Here is a 24,777-nt window from a genome sequence, read left to right on the forward strand (position 1 = left end):
TATTAGTAATATTACATATCAATATGTACAATTCGTCGCATATAATGCCATGATTTTGATAATTAGGTCAGAAAGATAAAAACCCGTAAACAAAACCACTTCCGCATTTGTTTCCTTGACACGCCAATGAAAAACCTCTTTAGGTCCTCCACCCCCTGACAACATCCAATGGCAAACGATCAGGGGCGGGACCACGGTGCCTATGTACGATCAAACTAAAAGAGTTCACGCGGATTTGGATGGGACCATCCACGTGCACCAGGGCGCCAGTGGAGGGCGTTCGTGTCCGTGTATAGGTCAAGTGGTTTGCGCTCCTGTTTGCGTGGTAAGGTAAATAAGGAGTTTTGACCTCATGGCGCAGAGACGCGCGCCGAGTGTGTCCGAATGACGACCCAAGCGCTCTCCATTATGAACATGTATCGTTCATTTTTCTAACATACTGTTTCTTCATCGGTTGGAGTCACTTTGACCTCGTGGAAGTCGAAAGCGAACCACGCCTGCTGGTGAGTGAGCACAGATTATCACGCATTATCGGACGCGTCTAATCCCTGTGATTTAGCCGCGCTGCAACACTCATTAATTTGTACAAATTTGTTTCAAAGTGCACATTTTGCCACACTGGTCTGTGCTAGCTAGCTTACAGCCACAACAACGTGGCGCAGCTTGTTTATAGCGAGCGTCAGTGACCGCTCTGAACACTTAAATTGGACACATTTTGCCTAAATTTGCCAGTAGGTAGTAGTACGTGCAATGGGTGCATTTGGTGAGAGAATGAAAGTGACGTCAGGTTGTTTGCTAACGAACCTTGATTTTGAACATGTTGTCAATAAAGTTGCAGTAGGATGTTGGTTTGATTAGCTTTTTAGTTTTTTTTTTGACATGGCAGAACCCTAAAATGAAAGATAAATAGATCCAGTTAACACATTTATTTGCTACCCGTGGCGTAATAAATTCATAAATCAGATTTTTATGCACTCAAAGTGGCAGGATTTTTGAAAGGGCAACGTTGTCGTCTGTGTCTTGATAAAAAGTTGTGGGGTTTATTGTTTTATGTCAGCACACAAGTTTAATTTCATAGACCAATTTAACACTTTGATGTTGCTAAGTGTGTCATAATAAATTCCTAAATATGATTTATATGCACTTGGAGGGACAAAATATTTGTTTGAAAGGTCAGCTTTCTCCTTAGTGTCTTGTTAATAAAATTGTAGAATTTGTTGAGAAACGATACCACACGAAATTAAAAGTGTAAAATTAAATAAACGCATTTAACACTTTGTTAGCTTTTTATGCTTTTCTGAGGTCATAAATGGAATTCGTGAGCAATAAGTGAACTCAGTAGTGAAAGTATGTTTGTTTTGAAGGCGGAGCCTCTATGCAAATTTTGTCAATTAAGTTAAAATTCCCAATGATTAAAAATATAACAACGAACTCTTAATGTTCAATATAGACTCGAGTTTGACAAATATGTTTTGTTTATGACCTCCTTTTTATCAATAACCCAGTCCACAATAATCACCATCGTGCTAATGTTTGTTTTATCTTATCGTTTGTTATTGTTTTAACAGGGCTGTTATCTGCATTTTGCCTCAACAACATAACTGGACTATAAAATACAAAGTTATCCTCTAGGATTTCACTTTATTTAAATTATTGTTCAATCATTTTGTTAAATTCATTGTTTTTTGTTTGTTTGTTTTGTGCATTATTCTGAATTTTGTCATCAGCCTAGCAGAGGCAAAAAAACTGGAAACTTTAACTGGAAAAAGAAGTACTTCACGTTCTAATTCAACTACAAATAGTCAAGTATAACATTTTGAACATTTAACAGAGCTTTAAAGAAAGATTACAGTATTATTGACACATTGTTAGAATGATAACAAAAATTAATGCCACGCAAATACACAATTTATACAAATAGTACAATACATGTTCTTATTGTTTACTCAGGTATAATTCTGCCTGCCCTTAATTTAGAACGTGACTGTAACACTTCCCATCCAATATGTTCACACGTGTAGACTCTGTCCTATTTTTATTACCGTGACCGAACTGTGTGTGCATGCAAGTTTGTGTGTCACACACAGACGCACACACACACACGCACACGCGCACACACACACACGTACGTGTGTGAGTGTATAGGAGTTGCAGTGCAGAAGAGTCCAGACCAGCCAACAGCTGAGGCTCACCCGTGTGCTTTTCTATGTTGTTGTTTTGTGTGCAAGCATACACATGCAGTAGTACAGTTAAGCCAGTTGAGTCAGTGCTTGTTTTGGATCCTCACGTTTAATTTCTCCAATTATTGTTCTCTATTTTTTTTTTGGTGTGTTTTGTTTAGTGGTGGAAGTGACACACAGGAAGATCGTTTACATTTTGCAACAGTAGTTCCTCATTCATGGTGTTTTTTTTTTGTGTGTGTGTGTGTTGGGGGGGTGTTGTTTTCATGGTACAACCCAAATTTAGGGAGAACCGGGAAGCAAAAAAATAAAAAAATTACACCAAAAAATTCCAACAATTACTTTGACTGAAGACTAAAAATTAATATTTTGGTTAAACCTTGTTATATGCATGCCAGGCCAGTAGGGGATGATCACGTCATAAACGCGCATAAACATAAATATTTAGGGGCGCACCTGTTTGCATACATAATTTGATTTTTAAAATTCAATGATGTTTTGTAATTGATTAAAACAATTATACTACTATAACTTACTGTTCTGACCTAAAACAAATGATGTGCAGTCTTTTTTATGTATACGAGATTTTGTTTAAAAAATAATTTAATACAGTGTCAACAAGTTAAAAAATATAAAACATTCTATATTGTATAATGATACTTTCAGCCAGAATCGGACTCTGAATTGTCCAAAAACTAAAAAAATCTGTATTTACAACTCATGGTATAATATTACTTTATAAGATCAAACTACTTCCTGTTTGGCCTCCTTGACGGATCAATGGGAAGCCACTTTTCTACCACCTCCTGACAAGTGACAATGGGAGATGAGAAGGGCTACTTTTTGAGCCTTGACCCAAACAAACCTCCATGTTACAAATGTAAACAATGAAGCGTCGCGGTCCTCCATTATTGTTTTGGTCATGAAGTCCCAATGCATGACTACACTCCATTTTGGCACACCACCGTAGTATTTAGCGCAAATGTTTAAATTGAGCCGCCATATTAACACAAGGTCAAAACAACATCAGTGGGACGAGTTAGCTTGAGGGTTGAGGAACTGTTTTGTTGTTGCCGTTGTGGGTTTGGCTCATTTCGCAATGTTTTTGCTGTTGTGCAATAGCAAGTTGGTCCTGATTCATTTAGTCATTATTTAAAAAAAATGTGTATGTACAGTCTAGCAGTGGAATGTAGGTGTTGCTCAGGTTTTGAGGTGTGTCCACGAGAGAGAAAAAAAAATCTCCATCAATCCAGCTTTGGGCTGAATATTGAACAAATGGATCATAAATATGAAATAATATAAAGCAGGCTGTAACGAATTAATGTAATTTCCATTTATTTCAATTGGAAAATATCATTTGAGATTTGGAGTTAAGAGCATGGCAACGGAACAAATGAAAATGGTGTCTTAAAGCAAAAAAAAAAAAACGTAGACAAAATACATCATGCTCACCAGGAGGCATACAAACTTCAAATGTATCAATGTGTGTAGATCTCTCCTGACAGGTTTTGCAAGTCGATTTCGTCTGTTACATTTTTGCTCCGAACAACCGATGAGAGGATGGAAAAAAAAGGGTGAGATTTGTCTGGGCCAATGAGATAAATCTGGTTAAAGTGATATAATTTAATTTACATCAACCAGACCTACTGATTATGAAGGCCATTGGCAGATTGACATGGCAACACGAAGAAGCTGAAATCTGATTGGACCCCCCCCAAAAAATCTAACTACCCCATACATACAATTGGCAATAAATGATTAAAACTTTAGGGAACCTACAGTATATTGTAGGTCAATGCTATCGGTGGTTATCAGGCCAGCAGAGAAGGCCCTGACCGCTAAGCGCTGCTATTTAGTATTTAGAACATCAACACAGGGGGGCGGGAGGACCGTGCGCTATGTTTAGCGGTCAAGCCTCGATCGGGAAAACAATGCGGCCGTCCGACTTTCAACAGCATTCCTTCCACCTTGTCAAATGTGCGGGTGAGGATTCGGTCAGGGTGTATTTTAAGCAGTGCACTGGTCGCCCGAAGAGGCAGAAAGAAGAGCACATTCGTGCCAGGGGTTTCTTCCTCGTAACATCTCTTTTTAACACACTTTTTGTTGTTTTGTAGTTGGTCTGTCATGGCGGGCGACATGATGATGCTAATGCGAGGCCTGGCTAAGCTGAGTCAGGCCGTCGTGGAGACGCAGGGCACTGCCCTGCGTGGAGGGACAGGTGAGTGGAGCCTCTGGACACAAAATGGAGCTCCAGGCAGCTGCCAGTGCTGTTAACGTGAGCTTTTATTGTTGATGACTACATTTGCCAAGAAACGGTGGTTGACTCTTTAGCACGTCTGCCTCATATTGCAGAGGTGCAGGGTTCGATTCCAGCTCCGGCCTTCATGTGTGGAGTTTGCATGTTCTCCCCGTGCCTGTGCGGGTTTTCTCTGGGTACTTCGGTTGGATGGATGGAAATGAATTGAAATATACCTTTAATCATTGGTAATGCACCACCAGCCAAATATCATACAAAATGGAGCTCCATGTAGCTGCTAACTGTGCTGACATTAGCATTTAATTGTTGCCAACTACAACACATTAACTCACGTTTACACAGCACAGGGATCTAGTTAACACTTTAGTGACAGGCCTGTTAAACTACGTTTCTTTTTAGATGTTATTTATTTAACCTGTATTTAACCAGGTAATGCGATTGAGAACTGATTCTCTCTTGCAATGCTATCCTGGCTGAAGGCAGCGGAGTAATATTAATAGTTTGTGTAAAACAAGCTCTACATAGTTGCTAATTGTGCTACCGTTTGCATTTAATTGTTGATAAGAATGCTACATTAGCCAAAGTTTATACATGTTTTTGACTGGATTGCTAAAAACTGCTTAACTTCATGCGAAGCTAGCTAAATACTCGGTTCGTCAAAAGTTATACAATGTTGAACAACAGTTCACAATTTTTGTGCCGGGATGCCAACATTAGCGTGGTAACAACAATGATGCTAAAATAAGCTTTGTTTCAGAGAATATGCTGCATTAAACACCCCTGGTGATGGTCACATGTAGTGAACAGGATGGTTTCAATGTTTTATAAGTCTATCATAAATATTTACAACATATTTTAGTGTGCAGTAATTTTATAAACACAACATTTTTGCGCTGAATAGGAAGCCTTCCTGCTGTCGGTGCTGCTGTACAAAGCTTCCAGTCGGCCGCCGAGCAAGGAATCGCCATGGTGGTGACGAAAGCACAGGTACTGTAAGCGCTTTGTCTCAATGTTCCAAAATGAAATCTTGCTGTGATTCTTAGCATGCCCTAATGTTTCAAATTAAGGAGCTGAGTCAACAGCAAGCCTCCTCCTCGTCCGAGTTTCCTCAGGACGACTTCTCCCCGTCCGAGTTCAGCGAGTTTGACGAATTCGCGGCCGATCACCCTGCTGGCGCTAACAAGGGATCATCTGATCCGAGCCCAGCGAGTGGGACGAAGAGCTCGCCGTTCGCTGGCTACAAGGATCCTTCCCGAGAGTTCGGCAACAGGTGGTACCACAGTGATGTACGCCATCAGCACCTGCTGACAAGAAGAGGCGCGTGGCTCCAGGCATGCGGGCGGCGGGGTTACCACCAGGAGCCGTCATCGTCGGTGAGCGGGCTGACGGCCGAAGACCTGGAGAAGGCTCGGCAGAGCAAGCAGGCCGACGTAAAGCCGCACAAGCAGATGGTGACGTTCGCTTATTAATTTCCCAAATTGTTCTGTATCACGATTATAATTTATTCGTAATTTAGTCATAGTAGTATTTTATTGTGTTTAGTGTTGTTTTTTTTACCAAAAGGTCTTTGTTCACACACATCCGTCACTTTATGTATCATTAGTACAATTGGTATCGGTACTTGGTATCGGTAGTAGTAATACACAAGTCGAAGAGTGGTATCGAACATCCGTTATTACATGTAATTATTTGGGGGATTTTATTTATTTATTAATGGAAACATATCATTTATTAATTAGTATTTAGTGTCCTTTTTTGTTTTGATCATTTATCTATCCTATTTTGTATTTTGCAATTTTGTTCCCCCTAATTGTTATTTATCTCTGTTGGCATATTTTGTCTTACTTTTAGTTGAGCGAAAGAGCCCGTGAGAGGAAAGTGCCCGTAACCCGCCTGAGCAGGCTCGCCAACTTTGGAGGTAACGCTTCTGTTTCATGACCCCGCACACCTCCACCCCCCTTCGTCCCAAAAATGGGCGTCCGTCCGGGACAGACGGATGCCCATTTTATGGCAGTTTCCAACTCCTCAGATCAAAATCTGTCTCCTTTCCAAGTATAGCCACTAATGATGGCCTAGCTTGAATAGTAGCTAGCTAGAGTTTGCAGTTTAGTGCAGTGACTGGCCTTCTTTCGATTCAGGGCTCGGGTTTCTGGACTAATTAATCACATTTATTCACATTTGGAAGCTAACTCGGGTAAAAACAAAAACAGCTTGCCTTTGCTCGCATGCTAACGTCCTCCCAAATCGAACGTGACAATTTCTGATTGAGGTCAGAATTTGATATAGGGTTACGGCGCCGTGGTGAAGTCAACAAGATTGGACAATGTGAACATTATGGCACATAAATTGGGTTGATGCAGCGACGAGGCGTCCTTGTGGGTCTTTCTTCTTCTTGCTCCTCCTGCGGTTTGTTGCCTCGCGGATTTTTGTGCTGGGATGATGTAACCATGCTGTTATGTAACCCAGCCTTGGATGAGTCGTACAGCCCCTTAGTCCTCTCTTGAATCGAGGTTATCACAGCTCACCACAACAAATATTGCAGGGCTAAAAAACAAATACAACCCCAGTAGGAACTGTTATTAAAAAGGAAATACTTTTTTTTTATAAATCCCTCTCCCCCATACATTTCAAATCACCTACCTTTGGAATAAGTCATTGTTTTTGAACAAGGTTAAGCTCATGTCCATTTAAAATCAGATTTTTTTTTCTTATTTTTGCCCTTTTTTTTTCAAAAGAAAAATGTGCTTTTTCGGTTAAAATGATCAGGTATGTAAGCCATTGTAAAATTTAAAAAAGTGTTGTAAATTGTTTTTATCGTTCAGTATTATTCAATAGTGGCACCAACTGAACAACATTCTCAGTCCCCTGATTGGCTCAATGTGTTATTTATATTGGATTACTTTTGTAGGAAAACATATTTTATTTATTTTATTTCATAAAATGCTGTCATTCACTATAGAAACTTTGAAATATTGATTGTTGTTTACAATTGTTTTGGAAGTTTCTGTCATATTTTTGGAGGATTAAAAAAATCAAATGATATTTTTTCCATTATTTATAATGAAATAGTTTTTCAAAAATACTATTTTAATTTTTTGGGGACTTTATTTCTTTTGTTTTACATTTTTTGAAAAAAGTAATGAATTATTAACTTATTTTGTATTGTAATTATTTTGGTGTGTCTCGTTTAATTTGCTAAAAATAATTTTATTTTATTTTGTCATTTATTTATGTGATTACTTTCATAAACGATTTCTTTTATTGAAACGATTGCGGCAATCCTAATGTGTTTTGTTTTGTTTTGTTTTTTCACTAGGTTTAGCTGTGGGTCTGGGAATCGGGGCCTTGGCGGAGGTCGCCAAGAAGACCATGCGACATAACGACGCGGCAGGTAACAAACACACACACAAACACACGCATGCTTTCTTTTTAAAATTTTAATTCCAAGTGCAAAATGTTTAATGTGTATTTATTTACATCTCCTGAATGAGTGAAAGTTATCTTTGTTGATGTAGCAGAAGAAGAAGCATACCGGACATTCTTTCATGCCTGTTATTGTTTGCAGACAGGCAGGCACACGCTGCTACTACACTCCCTAAACAAACAGCCGCTCACTCTCAGCACAGTGATCCACTTAATTCTGCGCACACACACGCACACACGCACACACACACGTCTTTGTTGGAAATCCAGTCAGGCTACGTGCGTTAAAACCCTGTGATGTGACACTACACACCCTGTTGACCCACTGACACGTTCATAAACACACGTTATTGTATATTTTTTTAATTTTAAAATCCTTTTTAGACATGTATTAGATTTATTGGATGCATTTTATTGTATTTACTTATTTTGGTTGTGTCTGCGTGTGTGTTTGCAGGAGAGAATAAAAAGGCCGTGCTGGACTCGAGTCCCTTCTTGTCCGAGGCCAATGCCGAACGGATCGTCAGGACTCTGTGCAAAGTGCGAGGGGCCGCGCTCAAGCTCGGCCAGATGCTCAGTATTCAAGGTGGGCCTTGCAAAAATGTAAACGTAGGCGGGTGGGGGGGGGGGGGGGGGCAATAATATGACTTGCACATTGCCAAGTTGGATAGGAAACAATTTGCTCCTGAGCTCCACCTACAGGCATGGGATGTAATTACTTCAAGAGAAGAACTATAATTGCTTCCAAAATAGGGTTTCAAGCCACTGTTACTGTCTTTCGAATTTGGCTTGAAAGACAATGTTATGATTTCAAGGTAGGGTTTTCTACCCAGTGATTTTTTAAAGTTTTCATCGAGCATCTTTCATATGCCTACACATAAGAAAATGGGTGAGCCACGAAAATATATCTGCTCAAAGCCTCTGCTGGCTGGAATATATCCCACCACTTGTTTGCGGGACTTGCACGATGCTCTAAAGCATTTTTTTTTTCTTTTCAATTTTCTCATTTACACACACTCGGTGCTAACAATGAGGCACTCTAATAAGGCCACACCAGCCCAAAAAGTCAAGTCAAACTAAAAATAAAAAAAACACCCTTTCTTAGCTTGACATGCGTGCGGGCTCAGGGTGATGAGGCGCTCTAAAATTCGGAAACAAATCTCCGAATCCACTTTACTGGGTCTCGGAAGCTGTCCACGTGTCAACCACACATTGATATTTTAAATTCCCAACCAATGTTTTGCTGTTTCAATTCCAAATCGGCGCCAAGTCCGAGTGTGTACGTCCTGAGTCATTGCTGTCGAGTTCTGCTGGCGCTGCGACACGTGCGCTGTGTCATGTTACACAACAGGTGGAGGTAGGACGTGCGGGCTGTAAACAAGCCGCCAGAGAGATCCAGTTGCACTTCTCAGAGCGTCGTTCTTTTTTATTTATGTTGCTTGAAAACCGGCCCCGCCCGCCCGTCCTTCTTTCCGTCTTCCCCGCAAACATAGAAGCTCGTAAAAGTTTATTGGACAAGAGGGAAACGTTAGATTGGGTATCAGCACAATGGTGGTCATATGTCCCTTTTAAAATGACCGCTTGTTATACATCAATGCAAATACGTTGCAAAGGCCTCGCACAAAGACAACGCAAGTCACTTCAATGTCATGGGGGGAAAAAAATGCTGAAAGGGCGTGAGTCTATTTCCAAAGTGACAGTATGTGCCGCTTGGCTACTTTTAGGCGCTCTTGATGTTTGCTCTTCAAGGCCACACCTGGCCTCTCATCTTGATAGTGATTTGTGTTAATCTCAGGGTGTAATTAGCACAAAATAGAACAGCTTTTATGATGTCATTTAGAAATGGCACAAAACCCGCAATGACTTAACTGGGGTTGCTGTTTTCTTCACGAGTGAGTTTTTTTTTCACTCCGTATTTACATGAATTCAAGTAACTTTTTAGTCCTATATTAGAGTTTTGTTCATTTTTATGTCAGATTGTTTAAGATATCCTTTATTTGTCCCCCACTGGGGACATTTACAGTCTACAGCAGCAAGATTGTGGGTAGAAAGAAATTGTATTGCTTTTAATTATATTTACAGACATGTATTTGTTTACATTTTATATATTTTTAATCAACATTTCTGAATGTATTTGTACATTAAAATAACTTCAAAAATAATTTAATAAATGTATTAATATTTTATATTAGTCTGATATATATATATAATATACACATTTATATTGTATTGCTTGTAATTATATTTACATACATTTATTCGTTTACGTTTTATGTATTTTTAATCAACATTTCTAAATGTATTTGTATTTTTAAACAATTTAAAAAATAATTGAATAAATGTATTAGTATTTCATATTACAGTGATATATATGTGTGCATTTGACTTCTACCGGCATGTTAGCAAAAAATGCTACTTATGATAAAATGCTCCCCTCCAAAAAAATCTCATTTCAGATGATGCCTTCATCAACCCGCAGCTCGCCAAGATATTCGAGCGCGTGCGGCAGAGCGCCGACTTCATGCCCATCAAGCAGATGACGGTAACAACCAACCTCACTTTATATGCTTTGCATTGCTTTATTGGAAACCATAGAAAGATGCCAGTTGCGTCCGTAAGCAAGAACGCATCTGCTTGTGTTCAGAAAGCACTAAACAGCGACCTGGGTCCAAACTGGAGAGATAAGCTGGAGTCCTTCGAGGAGCGTCCGTTTGCCGCCGCCTCCATTGGGCAAGTCCACTTGGCCAGGCTCAAGGACGGCAGGGAGGTGGCCATGAAAATACAGGTGTGTGTGCATAAAAATTCTTTTCCCAAACACAAATGTACTTTTTTAAAAATAGATTTTTGTTTTGCCACAAATAAATAGTGATACTTAAGAGTAGCTAAGGTGATCCTGAGACGGGACACCATTGTTGATACATTGTCAGCCGCTATAAACAGTGGTCCTTTTAGCGTTACAATTATGATTCCTGTCCTGCTTAGTATCCCGGTGTGGCGCAAAGTATCAACAGTGACGTCAACAATCTGATGACTGTGCTGAGTATGAGCAACGCGCTTCCCGACGGTATGCACGCAGCGCACGAACCACACACACAGACCTACAAAGCATTTGTGCGATGCATTTTTAAATGCCGTGTGTCTGTGTGCGTTTTGTTACGTTTCCCCAGGTCTGTTTCCAGAGCACATGATCGATGTGATGAGGAGAGAGTTGGCGCTGGAGTGCGACTACTTAAGAGAGGCTCAGTGTGCCAAGAAGTTTAGGTCAGCCTTTGAATTTGTTTGAAAAAAATAGACTCAGTGAAAAAACAATTCGGACCTACCTCAGTATTAGAATTTTGTTTTCTCTTTAATTAATTATTCACGAGACTAATGTTAATAAGCAACATTTTAAAAGTGACACAGCGTGTTAGCAGTGTGTTTTAATCGTTGTTGTTGTGCGTGTTTGTGTGTCTGTGTGTGTTCATGGCATAGGGAGCTGCTGAAAGAACACCCGTTCTTCTATGTCCCGGAGGTTATAGACGAGCTGAGTAGCAGCCACGTGCTCACCACGGAGCTGGTCCCAGGCTTTCCCCTAGACCAGGCCGAAGGTCTCCCACAGGAACTCAAAAACACGGTAGGGAGGAAGGATACGTTGCCCTCTGGTGGAAAAATGAGGAACTGCTTCTTTTCCGTAGCTCACGTAAATCATACCTGGTTTTGTTTTGGTTTGTTTTAGATCTGCGAGAACATCCTGAAGCTGTGCCTTAGAGAGTTGTTTGAATTCCGCTTCATGCAGACTGACCCAAACTGGTCCAACTTCTTGTACGATCCGCAGACACACAAGGTAAGTCCATTTTGAAAGAAAAAAAAAATTCCACCGCTTTCCTGACTTCGCTGAATAAAAATATCCCGTGTGTGTCCACAGGTGGCGCTGCTGGACTTCGGAGCCACCAGGGGATTTGATCAACGTTTCACAGATGTCTACATTGAAGTAAGTTGAGTCTGACGCGTGATGTATAAAATGACGTCATAGGTTACGTCTTCATTCGTGATGGCAGGTGATCCGCTCTGCCGCTGAGGGGGACCGAGAAGGAGTTCTGAAGAAGTCCATCGAGATGAAGTTCCTCACCGGTTACGAGTCCAAGGTAAGCGCGCACACATGCACACGTTGTTTTTATTTTTTACTTTTTATTTATGTATATATTTAATCTGACATACATAATGGAATAAATGCGTTTTTAATTTGCAACATTTTTACACAAACACTGAAAATTTAAAATTTATAACATAAATAAGTGTAGTTTAATTTCCCATAATAAAACAAATTTAACCATAAAGGAAAATTAAATCATGAGAGCATGAGAAATTAAACGGGCACTTTATTTAATTTATATTAGTTTCATTAATCAAATTGTAATTTTTGATATTTTTAATTAACACATTTTTAACTGAATTAAAAATTAAATGCACGCTGTTTTTACCTATTCAAATTACATTTGTTGTTTAATCTAGTAATTTAATAATTCAGTTAAAATATAATACATTATCTCTTATCTATAATTTTTTTTAAATGTATGTTTGACATGCAATGACCACATAATTGCAGCGCAGTTATGTAAAATCATCTAAAACTCAAATTAGAACCGCATAGTTAAGTGTTAATGTTGGTGGAGCGGTGTAAGTGGCAATAAAACAGGCCAAAATCCAGCTTGTCGTAGTTTCTTTGTAGGTGTGATTGATTTAACCAAATGCTGGAGATTAAAAAAAAAAAAAACGTCTATCATATCACGGGACTGAGACCAGCGTGTCCGCCTGATTTTCAAATTGAAACATCTTTCAGACTCTGACGACCATTCAAGTACTTTTTTTTGGTCAGCCTCTTTGCGTTGCCCGGTAACGGCCTGCTGATTTTTGTCCATCTGTCTGCGCATCCAGGCCATGGAGAACGCCCATGTGGATGCGGTGATGATACTGGGCGAGGCCTTCACGTCCCATCACACATTTGACTTTGGCGCGCAGTCGACCACAGAGCGCATCCACAACCTGATCCCCGTTATGCTGCGGCACCGCCTGACGCCGCCGCCCGAGGAGACGTATTCGTTGCACCGCAAAATGGGCGGCTCCTTCCTCATTTGCTCGCGCCTCAACGCCAAGCTGCAATGCAAGGACATGTTCCAGGAGGCCTATAGGTGCTACTGGGAGGGCCGCAGGCCGCCGGTTTGATGCGCGGGTCCTGGGACCAATCAGAAAAAAACGAACGGGTGAGGTTTAAATGCGCACCGGTGTCGTGTTGAAGGCCAAAGTGGGGGACAAAATGCGCTGAAAGCAAATGTAACACGGTTGTTGTTTTCATGTATTTTTTTTCCTGTTTTGTTGGACTTTTACAAGCTTATCAGGGTTAAAGGATTATGAGGAGGAGGATGATGTTGTCGTGTAAGGTCAGTCGGTGTGGACCAGGACCGTAAGTGTCTTCTTCAAGGCCCTCTGCTTCAGTTTGAGACTAGCTTGCAACACAAAAAAAAGAAAGGAAAAGGGAAAAAAAGCGGCTTTAAAGTGATTAAAAACTGGAATAATTCACGTTCTCATGTTTATTACCTTATGTTTGTCCTTGCTGCTTTTGATTGCAACGTAGTTTGTCGGGGAGACGTTTCTTTGTTTTTGGCGGTCAGTTTTAATGAAGCTCAGGGTGATTTTACCGCATTACCATCAACAAGAAATCTACCAAAATCTCCTTTTTGTGTCTTGCTTTATTTGTGTCCATTTATGTGGATTCCACTTGATTAAAAGAAAAATGTGTTTGCTGTGAGGCTTGTCCTTTCTTTTCATTCGCAAACAAGTCATCGTAATGATCAGACTAAGTGCGTGTCCTCCGCTGCGGGTGAGCTTAATCACATGCTGCCACCCAAAATTTGCACAGATTGTGCTGTTATAGACGCTATCGAATGGCAGGTAGCCGAGAAGTCTTTCCAAACAGAGCCTTTGTTGACTACTCATCACAAGTAAATCATTTAAGTTCAATCAATTCACTTCAACACATGTAAATAAACAATAGGACGTATTACTAAAACATAAGCTGTATTACTATTTCAGCAGATAAAAGTCAATTTACCCCATTCTCTGCTATTTATTTTCTTGTCATCCAAATATAAGTTCAGAAATTATATTTAAAAAAGGGGTCTTGTCATTTGACTGCTTTGGAGATCATGTCAATCTATTTGTGATGTTTTTTATTTGCATTTTTTTCATGGGGATCAAGATGGTGGGAAAGCATTTCGAGACAGTCACAATTAGCTGTGGTGAATGTTTTGGCATCTCAGGGCTCTGCTCTCCTATGTTTAGTTTTGGACTTGCAGGACAATGTCCTTATTTGGTCACGAGACGAAAATCGGCAGCGTGGCCAACAAACTTCATCGAGGACAGCGGGGCCACCTTTTTGCCCCTCCCTGCTTGGCCTTTGCATCTGAGCTACATTCTGGATAAACAAGTGGACCAGATGCGTTTTCATTTTTCACACTTGCATTTCATTTTCAGTTTGTCTTGTTTTTGTGTTTTATAAAGTTATTTTTCAAAATGTTTGTTTTTTTTAAACTTATTTTATCTTTTGATGTGGAAACTACAAAAATAAAATAATGGCAAATCCACAAAGGTGTTAAGTGTGTCATTTAATAAGCAGAATGCACCATTTACAGAAATATTGTATCATAAGCCACTGTTCCTTTTTTATTTAGATTTTACTAACCCCCCCAAAAAAACAACACAAAAGCAAGAATTGGTAAGAAGCCCTTGATGAGCAGTGAGTCCCAACCCAAATAATCAAATTTCACTTCATTCTTTTGCCAATTAGCGATTTACTTCAAACAATCTACCTTTTTTTCCTTCTGTCTTTGCCAGCGATGTATAGTGACAATTAAATGATCGTCCACTAGTACAATTAATCTGCACGTTGGCTCTAGTTACAAAAACATCACAAAACGTAATTTAGACGCAAATTAAGACGATATAAACATTATGTACAATTCCACGACCATGCTCATTACTGAAAACATAATTCCTCATTATCCTTGATAAAAACGTAAAACAAAAAAAAAAACAATCACTTAATTAAATTGCCGCTTCTTCTGCTGTGCACCACCTGGCCACCAGAGGACAGTATAATACAATCATGCGAACACAAACGAAGTAGAATATTGTCACAACTCTTTTAAGAAACACATAAAGGTATGTCAAGGCACTACATTTTACCTTTTTGTAACATTTGCGTTTGGTAGTGGTTGGAAATTGTTGATGTAGATTATATGGTTTAAAAACGAAAAAACCCCACTGACGGTTATTTCCCGAAGTACACGCGTGTCTATTTGTTCCCGCCTAGCCTCGCGGCTAGCGTGTCGCGGTTAGCTCGTAAGCTTGCTAACATTCATGCCCTCTGTTTTACTCCAACTCGTATACGCCTCCGGTCTTTTGCTTTGTTTAAAGGAGGAAAGTTTGCCGGCGTGTTTTGGGTAGGGGTGTCCAGGTTCCCCCCCACTTGAGCTCACACTGTTGAGTTCTATCAGACGTCCTGAGGAACGCCCTGATCTCTGTAGCCTGGATTGGGACGAAGAAAAGACTGGTTGAAACAGTCATCAGGCGGTACCCTAAAATGATGAATGTGTAAGTATGTGTTTTTCATTGTACGTGAAATAAAATAAACCCGAATCCAGACATATGTTAGAAGTAGACTATTATTCTATTTTAAAAAATGTATTTGGATCCAAATGCTTTTATTTTGTGCAACAACTCGAAATAAAATGGAGTAAATTCAACCCCCCCCCCCCCAATGTCGCCTGTTGTGAGTTAAAACACCTGTTGCTTTGGCATACACATAACTGTATTTCTTTCAGAGAGACAATCATGGCGTAACGTTGGCTTCTAGCTTTGATTTGTGTGTTACAAATTCCTTTGGGAAGCCTTGTTGAAGAATCGAAATATAAGCGGGGGGTTAATAACCTACCATCAGAAACTTCGGGAGAGAAGATGTGGGAGAGAGAAAAAAAGACAAGTTAGTTCTTGAACATCACCAACATGTCATCCTGAAACATCACCGGACTGACGCGCACAACCTGCACTCGTCGGATCACGACCAGTGAAAAAGCCTGGATGAAAAAGGGACGTGGGTGGAATTAATGCGAGGGGAAAAGATACAGCAATCAAGATGCGGGAGAGACGGCAGGCGACCGTGTGGGAGGAGGCGAATGGTGCTCATTAGGCGGATGGGTGGAGGGGGAGGAAAAGAAGAATGGATTGATCACATGCGACGCGGGAAGATCATTAGGGAGGGAAGGAGGGAGATCTTATTATGGCGGAAAAGTGGGAATTTGTGCATTCTGCGCCTTTTGACGACATGAACCGGCATTGGAACACATTAGCTCCCAGCCTCTCTGCATCAATAATCAAGAGCCAGCAGTTACACGTGCATAAAAACACACGCACGCACACTTTACTCACTGCATTGAAGTCAACTCATCAGTTTGTCAGATAGAGAACAAAAGACTTCAAAAAGTCTAATGGCACTCCCATCTTAGATTTCAAATCAAACTTAACATACAACCAGGAAAATTACACATTGTGTATTTAAAATAACTACATACTTGCCTTAAAGTGTAATTTGGAATTAACGAATAAAATGTGTTACTATATGTTGTGGCTTTTTCTGGTGTGATGCTGAATCGATGAATGATGATAAACTGTTTGATTTGTTTTCATTGTATTTGCTAGATGTTTTTTTTTTTTATGAAGCACGATATTCTAGAGTGATGTTTCTTGTTGGAAAAAAAAAGACTTTTCTTTTTGTGTATCATTTCATGTGAATGTCCAAATAAAGCTGAGTGGCGCGGCGGAGGAGTGTGACTGACTTGCCAGGATGACCATGTCCATGCCCCAGAAAATGCTCATGATCCAGCCCACCATGATGACAGCCGTCGCAATCTGGATGAGAGCGGCTGCCACGTTGAGCCAAAAGACGCAGCACGCGCCGCGCTCGGCCACCAGGTCGCTGCGAGCGCCGCACAGCACCGTGAAGGCTGAGATGAAGGTACCTGTAATACAAAAGCGGTCGTCATTTATTTCTCACAATATTGCCAAGCTTAAAAGCCAACGTGGGGGGAGAAAAGTATTGAGGGTATCGGCAAATATCATAGCAGCCATTAAGAATTTTGGCCGGTAAAGTCATGGCACAAAACACACTGCAAAAAAAAAAAAAAAAAGTACCGTAGTGAGTTGCAATCTGTTCATAAAGGGTTGTCATATGTAAACATTGGCAAGTTCAACTTTAGTAGTTGAGATGAAAATATTTGGAAAATGGGTCACTGAAGACAAAACCTTTTAAAGAGAACGTTCCATCAGACTAGCAGTGACATCGCAAATGGGCATGGACGTAAACAGCGCGCCGCAGACGGCACTTTATTCAGCTTAGCTGCCTCCTTTTTAAGACCCTGCAACGATCAAGAAAGCCATGACTCATATACTGTATGTCACAATAATTTACGAAACCCTTTTTGTACACTTTAAGTGCTTCAATCAAATGGATTAAATGACACTGCTTGCGAGCTTACTCAAAAACTGCTTCGGCTAACTTGATGTGTTGTCTGCCGAGCCAAACAACTACAGACAGTTTCCTACGACTTTTATTGTTTAACAATAAAAAAAGAAAATAATAATAATAATGAAAAGAGTTTTCTCCACTCTGTAATATGAAATCCTGTCAACCAAAGGCGTCAAACTCAAGGCGTGGGGGCCTGACCTGATCATTTTATGTGGCCCGCGAAAGCAAATCAAACATGTTAACTTGCACGATGCTTGCTAAAATCTCTATCAAAATTTAAAATTCTCCCATGTAATAATCAAGAGACATATTGTAAGCATTTTTTGGAACCAAACCCCTCCTTACAGTAACTTAAACAATAGTTGAATAAACCATTATTATTGTCTTTTTAAAATTTGGTTTCAGTTACAACGGCCCTCCAAGGGAAACGCTAACTAAAATGTGGACCACGACAAAAAATGAGTTTTGACACCCCTGCAGTGTAAGCAGTAGTGTGGATTTTGGAAGGTGACAAAAAGTAAGAGTGCCAGCGTGAGGAATGCATGGTGGGCGTTTTTCTTGTCACACTGATGGAACCCAACAGTCGGAGCAGGTGGGACGTGCGTGCGTATGCATGTGTGCATAGCCACGCGCAGGAGATACACTCATCTCATGCTTACATCTCTACAAATTGTTTCCTGGGTTTTACAAACCATTTTTACACAGCATTAATAATAATAACAAAAATAACACAAAATGTTATCGTGGTATAAAGTCAGTGAGGCAGAAATGCTCCTTTCGAGTGCCTTGTTGTTGTCCAAGGAAAAAGCAAACACGCAAGGAAAACTAACAATATATGGACCAGGAATTCGCGTTAGCATGGCCACTTTAGAGCGCCTTGTTGTCTGCTGTGAGTGCATGCATGACACAGCGAGCGAGACAGCGAGAGAAAAAAAAGTCTCCCGTGATCGCCAGCATGTAGACCGTGACTTGGCCTTTGTGTGGCCAGTTTGGAGCACCTCGTTGTCTGCTGTGAGTGCTTGCATGTAGGCTTTAAATGGATATATTTACGATAATCAAATGAGCTTGTAAACATAATTTTTGCTTATGTTCCTCAAGTGAATGAAACACAATGATTAGAAATAACGTGAGCTCAAGAGGGGCCGCCGTCATGCGTGAAGGAATATGAACATTAGCGTGAGCTATGCAATTAGAGAGCGTAGCATAACCCCCACCTCCCCAAAAAAAAAAAAAACGGAAGCACTCTCAAATTGTAATAATAATTATCCCTGTGTAAAAGACTGAAGGAGCGTGTGGGAGATATGGCGCACGTGTGTGTGTGTGTGTGTCCCCGCTTGTCCAGATATTAACCAGACTAATGACTATAATTACACAAAGAAGTCTCCGAAGCGCCCACCACTCGTGTGGGACGTTAATGAGTGAGTGTGAAAAAGACAGAAAGAGACAAGCGGGAGAAGTAAAGGCAGACAATAGAGAGAGAGAGAGAGAGAGAGAGAGAGAGAGAGAGAGAGAGAGAGAGAGATAGAGGCTTTGAAAGAGTCGAGTGTGATCACTTTGGGAGCGACTACCCACAATGCATTGTGTGCTTTTCCTTTTTGGAAAGTGATGGTGTCCTTCCCAAACGTACAATTTGGTGGAACTGTAAAATCGACTGAACCGAGAAAGCTTTGATTTCAGACCGTTGCGGGTTAGAGATGGCGACATGCATAGACAGACAATAGACAATACTCTTAGATATATATTCTTTATCCTCTGCGATGACCGTCCAATTTTACTGGGGAGTCAATTGGGACTGTCTCTCTGGACATAAATTTGTATATATATATAAAATTGTACTGCACCCCCAGGTTGGCCGAGGTGCCCAAATTATATATTTAAAATTTTTATAAAGCATAATATTTATATTGTGTATATATATATATATTTTCAACGCACATTCTAAACATTTATTGTGTATTTTTTTTTTCATTGGATGGAAGACAGTAATGGCATTTCCAAGGCACCCTGTATTGGGCACAATTCGGTATGATGCACAAATATCACGTGTATTACGTTTTGTTATTTCAATAACGGCGACCGCGCGCTCCTTTTGTGTATCCTGACACAACACACGCATACACGCACACACTCAAAAGGACAGGAGATGATGCAGGGCTCCAAATGGAATTACACACAATAAAATCGGATTCTTTTATTTTGGCCTCCGGGTAGTATGGAGCAAAACATACTCCGTTCGCTCACTCGCGTGCGCGCAAATATACGGCACTGAGTTGTGTTCATTATCAAACTGCGTTGTCATAACAACTAGTCGCGGCCATTCAGTGAAATGTCAAGGCATTCAGGCAAACCCACATGCACTGCACAGTGCGCAGGTGCTGGGGACAATTTAGTCGAGACGACATATCAAGTCAAAACGGTTGCCAAAAGGAAGGGAAGTGTATGTGGGCGGGCGGGGGGCTTCGATCGAAGCGTTGGCGGACGCCTTTCATTGGATTTGGAGACGTCTGTTGGTGACATTTTCAAGCGGTTGCTCCAAGCAAAGGGGAAAAAAAGTTGAACATATTTTGGTTTGCTTTGGTTTTTCACTTTTAGGCTGTGATTTCATGACAGTCAGCCGTAATTGAAGTTGATGCAAATAAACTTGACTCTTCCATTAGACGTCACTTACAAATCCACCAATAATGGACATCTGTCATTGACTTGTGGCTATCTCCAAGTGAATTGTAGATATTTGTCATGAGAAACGCATGAATGAATGGAAAAAGTCATGTCGTTTGTCCTCGGTGAAATGACGTCGCACATATCCTTAATTGACTTTTGACTCGGCAAAACCAAGCTACGGTTATCTTCATCTCCCCAGGTCTCTTTTATAAGACAGATATCAAGGAGAGTACCCGGTCACAAAGACCAAATAAATCATCTGCCGTTTTTGTCTCGTCCCAATTGCGTTACAGGAACCGCTCCCCACTCATACTACCGCACCCGGCATCTTTCTTACCAGCTAGCTCGCAAGCTCATTCTTAGCTGCCGTTGGCTGGCGGGTTCTATATCTATACATCTCTCTCTCTCTCTCTCTCTCTCTCTCTCTCTCTCTCTCTCTCTCTCTCTCTCTCTCTCTCTCTCTCTCTCTCTCTCTCTCTCTCTCTCTCTCTCTCTCTCTCGCTCTCTGTCACACGAATCTCTAAATTCACTTGACATGGTTTTAAAATATAGGATACAAACAATGTACAGACAAAATGTATGTAAAACTCACCTAGTCCAGGTATGAAGGTGTTGAGGAAGAGGCATATGACCGCCAGAGGGAAAGGCATCGTAGGTATGGCGGCCCTCAGGGGTCCCTTCTTCTCGCGGACCTCCACCACCACGCCGCCCCCCGGCGTGGGGCCCGTCGGGACAGCTTTGACCCCCAAACTGTCCCCCCCCATACTCCCATCCTTCTGTGCCATCGTATTTGCTTCGAGAGCACTTGAACAATTAGAAGACGACACGATCCGAAAATACTACAGTCCGAAAAAGTCTCTCATCGGTGGTGTTGCTCATTGGGCTAAGATGCTCATTAAAAAAAATATTAATAATAGTAATAATAATAATAGAAATTCCTGGAAGGACGACTGTAGTTTCCGGGGTGTTTCTTTCTTTTGGTCAAATGTGCTCTAAGCATTCACAGACTGAGAGAAAGCGCTCACTATAAATCCCCACCCCCCCCACCCCAGGGCCCTCCACCCCCACTTTTCGGCTCACGCTCCCTACTCCTTGGTGACTTGACACCATTTAAAGGCACAGCGCACTCGTCAAAGCGCTCATGCTCATTTAAGAATGCTGATAGTCCACTCCTTCACTTTCATGCCATTGTGGATTACGAATGATTTTTGTTCGTTGTCTGTGCATGAAAAATACCCGAATATTAAAAGTCACGTTTATATATATATATATATATATATATTTATATATATATATATATATATATATATATATATATATATATATATATATATATATATATATATATATATATATATATATATATATATATATATATATATAAAATAATACCCCCAAAATACATTTTAGTATCAATCCCGAGACAAGCATTCTCTATAATGCCGAAAAAAAATTGTGATGCTCTGTGATAAACGTTGCTATTGTGCAAAACAGTTTGAGAAACAAGTGAGATTATTTTTCAAAATTCTTGACCGCTACTCATATCCCAAGGCGTGTCCCACTGTTCATTTTGGTTTATAGTTTGAAACGGATCGTAACAAACAAAGAGCGCAAGTTTATATTCCTCGCTAACTATTCCATGATTGTAAATGGTCGTCTCGCCTCTGCCGCTGTATCCCACCTTGGACGTCATCTCCTAGCAACCCGAGAAGCTGTGTGTAATTACTCGGGCCTGATATTGACCTCCTGCTTTTTGGCTCTGTCTCCAATTTTAATTTCCTCTTAAGTCTTCTCAAAAAAAGAAAAACAAAACAAGGATTTCAGTGTGATTTTGTCATGCGAATCAAAGCAACGCAGAGGCGGGTTACGTCGCATCGTGAACTCATGATAAGCTGGTGCCGATTGCCATGGCAACATGAGAGGGACAAGGGAGGTCAATGAGGTGAGTTTAAAGTTGACTTTTTAGTTCAGCGATTCCGGAAACTTTTTTTTTTTTTAATTAGCAGCATCGAGGATTTGCTGCTAACGTTAAGGTAAGGACTCATAATTAGTGTGTGTTTGTGTATGGCTGAAAGGAACCTTTCAAAATGTTCATTAAAACGCTGAACCTCCAAAGCCATTTTCACTAAGTAAAATAATCGTGAGTAGACCAATCACAAAGTCTTAAGAACCAATGTTTGAAAACGTACTACGGAAGCGGATTAGGAGGGCCAATGACACACAACCATTTTAGTGTAATTTTGCTATTTTTCCTACGTTATAATTCAGTCCCAAAAAGCCAGTTTTTCATGGCCACATGATATTTGGCTGATACTTTATGTCTATCATGAGTCGAGCCACAAAAAAGTGTCAAGACTCAGTGGCTGAAAAGATACAGGAAGTCTGCCTTTTTGGTTCCAAATAACCATTTTAGTGTTTGTGTTTTTTTACGCTACAAATTCAGTCCCAAAAGCCAGTTTTAGCTAGTTGGTTGATACTGTATGTCTATCATGAGTAGACCCACAAAAAAGTCTCTAAAACCAATACCTGAAAAGACGCAGCATGTCAACCATTTTATTTTGAAAAGGCCATGTTAATGTCATTTTTAAAACCTTTTTTTCTGTGTCACAATGTGGACATTTTCACTTCGAAGTGTACTCCTTTTTGTTGCTAGCAGTTCAGATAATGGTTGTATTTTACCGGAATCAGTAAATTTACAATGGAATAAACATTGTATAATGCATAGAGTGTAACGTTGGGCCATTTTTTTCAGTGTTATACGATGAAAATATATTAATTTTATAAAAATGTGAAGGATATGCTATAATCTATATTTGTGGGTGAGTAAACCTTAAGAATCGGGTTTGGAAACTAGAGATTCTGGAATGAAAGAAAGAGCGCCATCTGCTGGCCATGCAGCAAACATACTGGTAATTATGGATAAATTGTTCAAATGAGAGTGAAGAGGCGGTTCAATAATGAGTTCTTTTGTCATTTAGAGCCGTGCTGGGTTGTACATTTTCTTGTCTATACGATGAAATGGACACTATTTCAAATTCAATTACATGAGAAGAGAGAAAATAAAGCCCTCGTGGTTCTCCATCGTCTTATAAAAATAATGACTCAATTTGTTTTCATGATTAAAAATATGAATCATGAAGAGTATGTCAGCATCCTCTAGGTGGCAGCAGAGCCTCATGGGACGAAGATCTCACTCAACTGTGAAGCAATAAAAAGTGAGCATTATCTTTTTTTTCTTTCTCTAGTGGCCTATTTCATGTTGTAGACCGTCGCAATATGAAAGTTAACAATTAACCCTTCAAGAAGTACCTTTGTCAATTTTTCCATGACGGCGGACATTAATTAACATCTTTGTGTCGACGCTCCCTTCTTGTGACTCCACACCCTTGTCCAACCCTGTTTCACTTAACATCTCATGAAGTTTAGTAGAAATGTCGCCTGGGACACAGGAAGTCAGACGTTTTTGCTTGGAATGGCTATTTTGACCCTGGAACAGTTTCTTTCAGTTTCCATGATTTCTTATGGGAGGGTAGGAAAAATGTGTTGACATGTTTAACAGTGATGTATAGCTTCCTCGTACACGCAAACACACACATTCATCACATGGCTATGTGTCACTGTCATTTTACACCACTGACAAAGCAGTTACTTGTTATATTGTACAATATATATATACATGTATTCCTCATGGGACAGATAAGATATTATTTTGTGCGACTCTGGCTCACTGTCTCCTTTTTCCGGGAAATACATGCGTCCTCAAAACCACACCACACACCCCATTGAATTACAGTATGTATGTGTGTTTTTACGGGGGAGGGGGGGATGTCAGGGTCAAGGTAAGATTGGAAGTGAATGTTAGAGGAGACATTTCCCTGCAAGAGGACATGTTTTGAGTTGTGTTGCATGTTTTGATGGAGGAGTACAAAAAAACAATGGCTGTTTGGAATTTTTCTTATTAAAATGCCATAATATTTAGAAATGTAATGGAACATTTTACACACCGAAACATTTCCCACTATTTTTCTCTTTGCAATTGTTTTATACTGTATATTTTACATTTCATATATATTGTACGCCTGTATAAATTGTTCCTGGTAAATTTACGCAAAGGGAGTATAAATTGCTTAAGCAGTTGGATTTTTTTATTTTTTTTTTAAACTTAGACAAATGTGTAAAAACATGACCATTTCAGACATGGTTCTTTTTCATGAAGTTTATTGTGCTGATCGGAAGCGAGACATCCAGCATAAACGTGTGTGCATTGGAATGCAAGCAGTTTTCTTGAAGGACACCACGTTCATATGATAAGAGACGGACACGCACAGACTGTTAATGTGTCGCAAGAAAATTTTGAGTATTTTCGGAGTCAAATCAAGTGGAGTGAGGAAGAATAATACTGGCATATTGCACCACAGTCAAGTAACGTCAGTGGTAATGAGTACAGCTATACCAAAGTGTCAATTAATGTTAATGATCTTCAAAAAAAAAGTGTTGCCACTGAGGAGTTAGAAGAGAGTTAGCCTAATACATAATGGTCTCATAATATAACAAACACAATAGAAGTACACATATTAAGTCACAGTATAAACATCGGAACATTGGGACGCCATCATATCCCTGCGATCCTCGTTTTGAACACCAAGGGTTTTTTTGGGGGGTGTCGTGGGATTTGATCTAGTCTTTTTGTTTTTTGT

General features: G+C 40.2%; 3 protein-coding genes across 4 annotated transcripts in view; 2 read left to right on the forward strand and 1 right to left on the reverse strand.

Annotated features, from left to right (window-relative positions):
• Positions 1 to 24,777, forward strand: part of tmem200a (transmembrane protein 200A) — a 127,526-nt gene that overhangs the window by 88,936 nt on the left and 13,813 nt on the right. The window lies entirely within an intron of this gene.
• On the forward strand, positions 246 to 14,580 carry coq8aa (coenzyme Q8A, genome duplicate a). Of its 2 annotated transcripts, XM_052052738.1 has the most exons (17): positions 246 to 503; positions 2,342 to 2,401; positions 4,295 to 4,398; positions 5,339 to 5,424; positions 5,505 to 5,888; positions 6,289 to 6,355; positions 7,754 to 7,828; positions 8,318 to 8,446; positions 10,317 to 10,402; positions 10,505 to 10,645; positions 10,843 to 10,924; positions 11,028 to 11,121; positions 11,332 to 11,473; positions 11,576 to 11,683; positions 11,765 to 11,830; positions 11,898 to 11,984; positions 12,775 to 14,580. In XM_052052738.1, the coding sequence occupies exons 3-17, from the start codon at positions 4,305 to 4,307 to the stop codon at positions 13,060 to 13,062; spliced, it is 1,929 nt and encodes a 642-aa protein (XP_051908698.1). In that variant the 5' UTR covers positions 246 to 503; positions 2,342 to 2,401; positions 4,295 to 4,304; the 3' UTR covers positions 13,063 to 14,580. The 2 variants fall into 2 exon arrangements, with proteins under 2 accessions (XP_051908698.1, XP_051908697.1); XM_052052737.1 differs by lacking the exon at positions 2,342 to 2,401 and having other exon boundaries at positions 247 to 503.
• Positions 14,483 to 21,119, reverse strand: stum (stum, mechanosensory transduction mediator homolog). Its single transcript, XM_052052783.1, has 3 exons — positions 20,673 to 21,119; positions 16,731 to 16,913; positions 14,483 to 15,423 (listed from the first exon to the last, which is right to left on the reverse strand). The coding sequence occupies exons 1-3, from the start codon at positions 20,863 to 20,865 to the stop codon at positions 15,389 to 15,391; spliced, it is 411 nt and encodes a 136-aa protein (XP_051908743.1). The 5' UTR covers positions 20,866 to 21,119; the 3' UTR covers positions 14,483 to 15,388.

Source organism: Hippocampus zosterae, chromosome 19, assembly GCF_025434085.1.
Source record: "Hippocampus zosterae strain Florida chromosome 19, ASM2543408v3, whole genome shotgun sequence".
Taxonomy (NCBI): domain Eukaryota; kingdom Metazoa; phylum Chordata; class Actinopteri; order Syngnathiformes; family Syngnathidae; genus Hippocampus; species Hippocampus zosterae.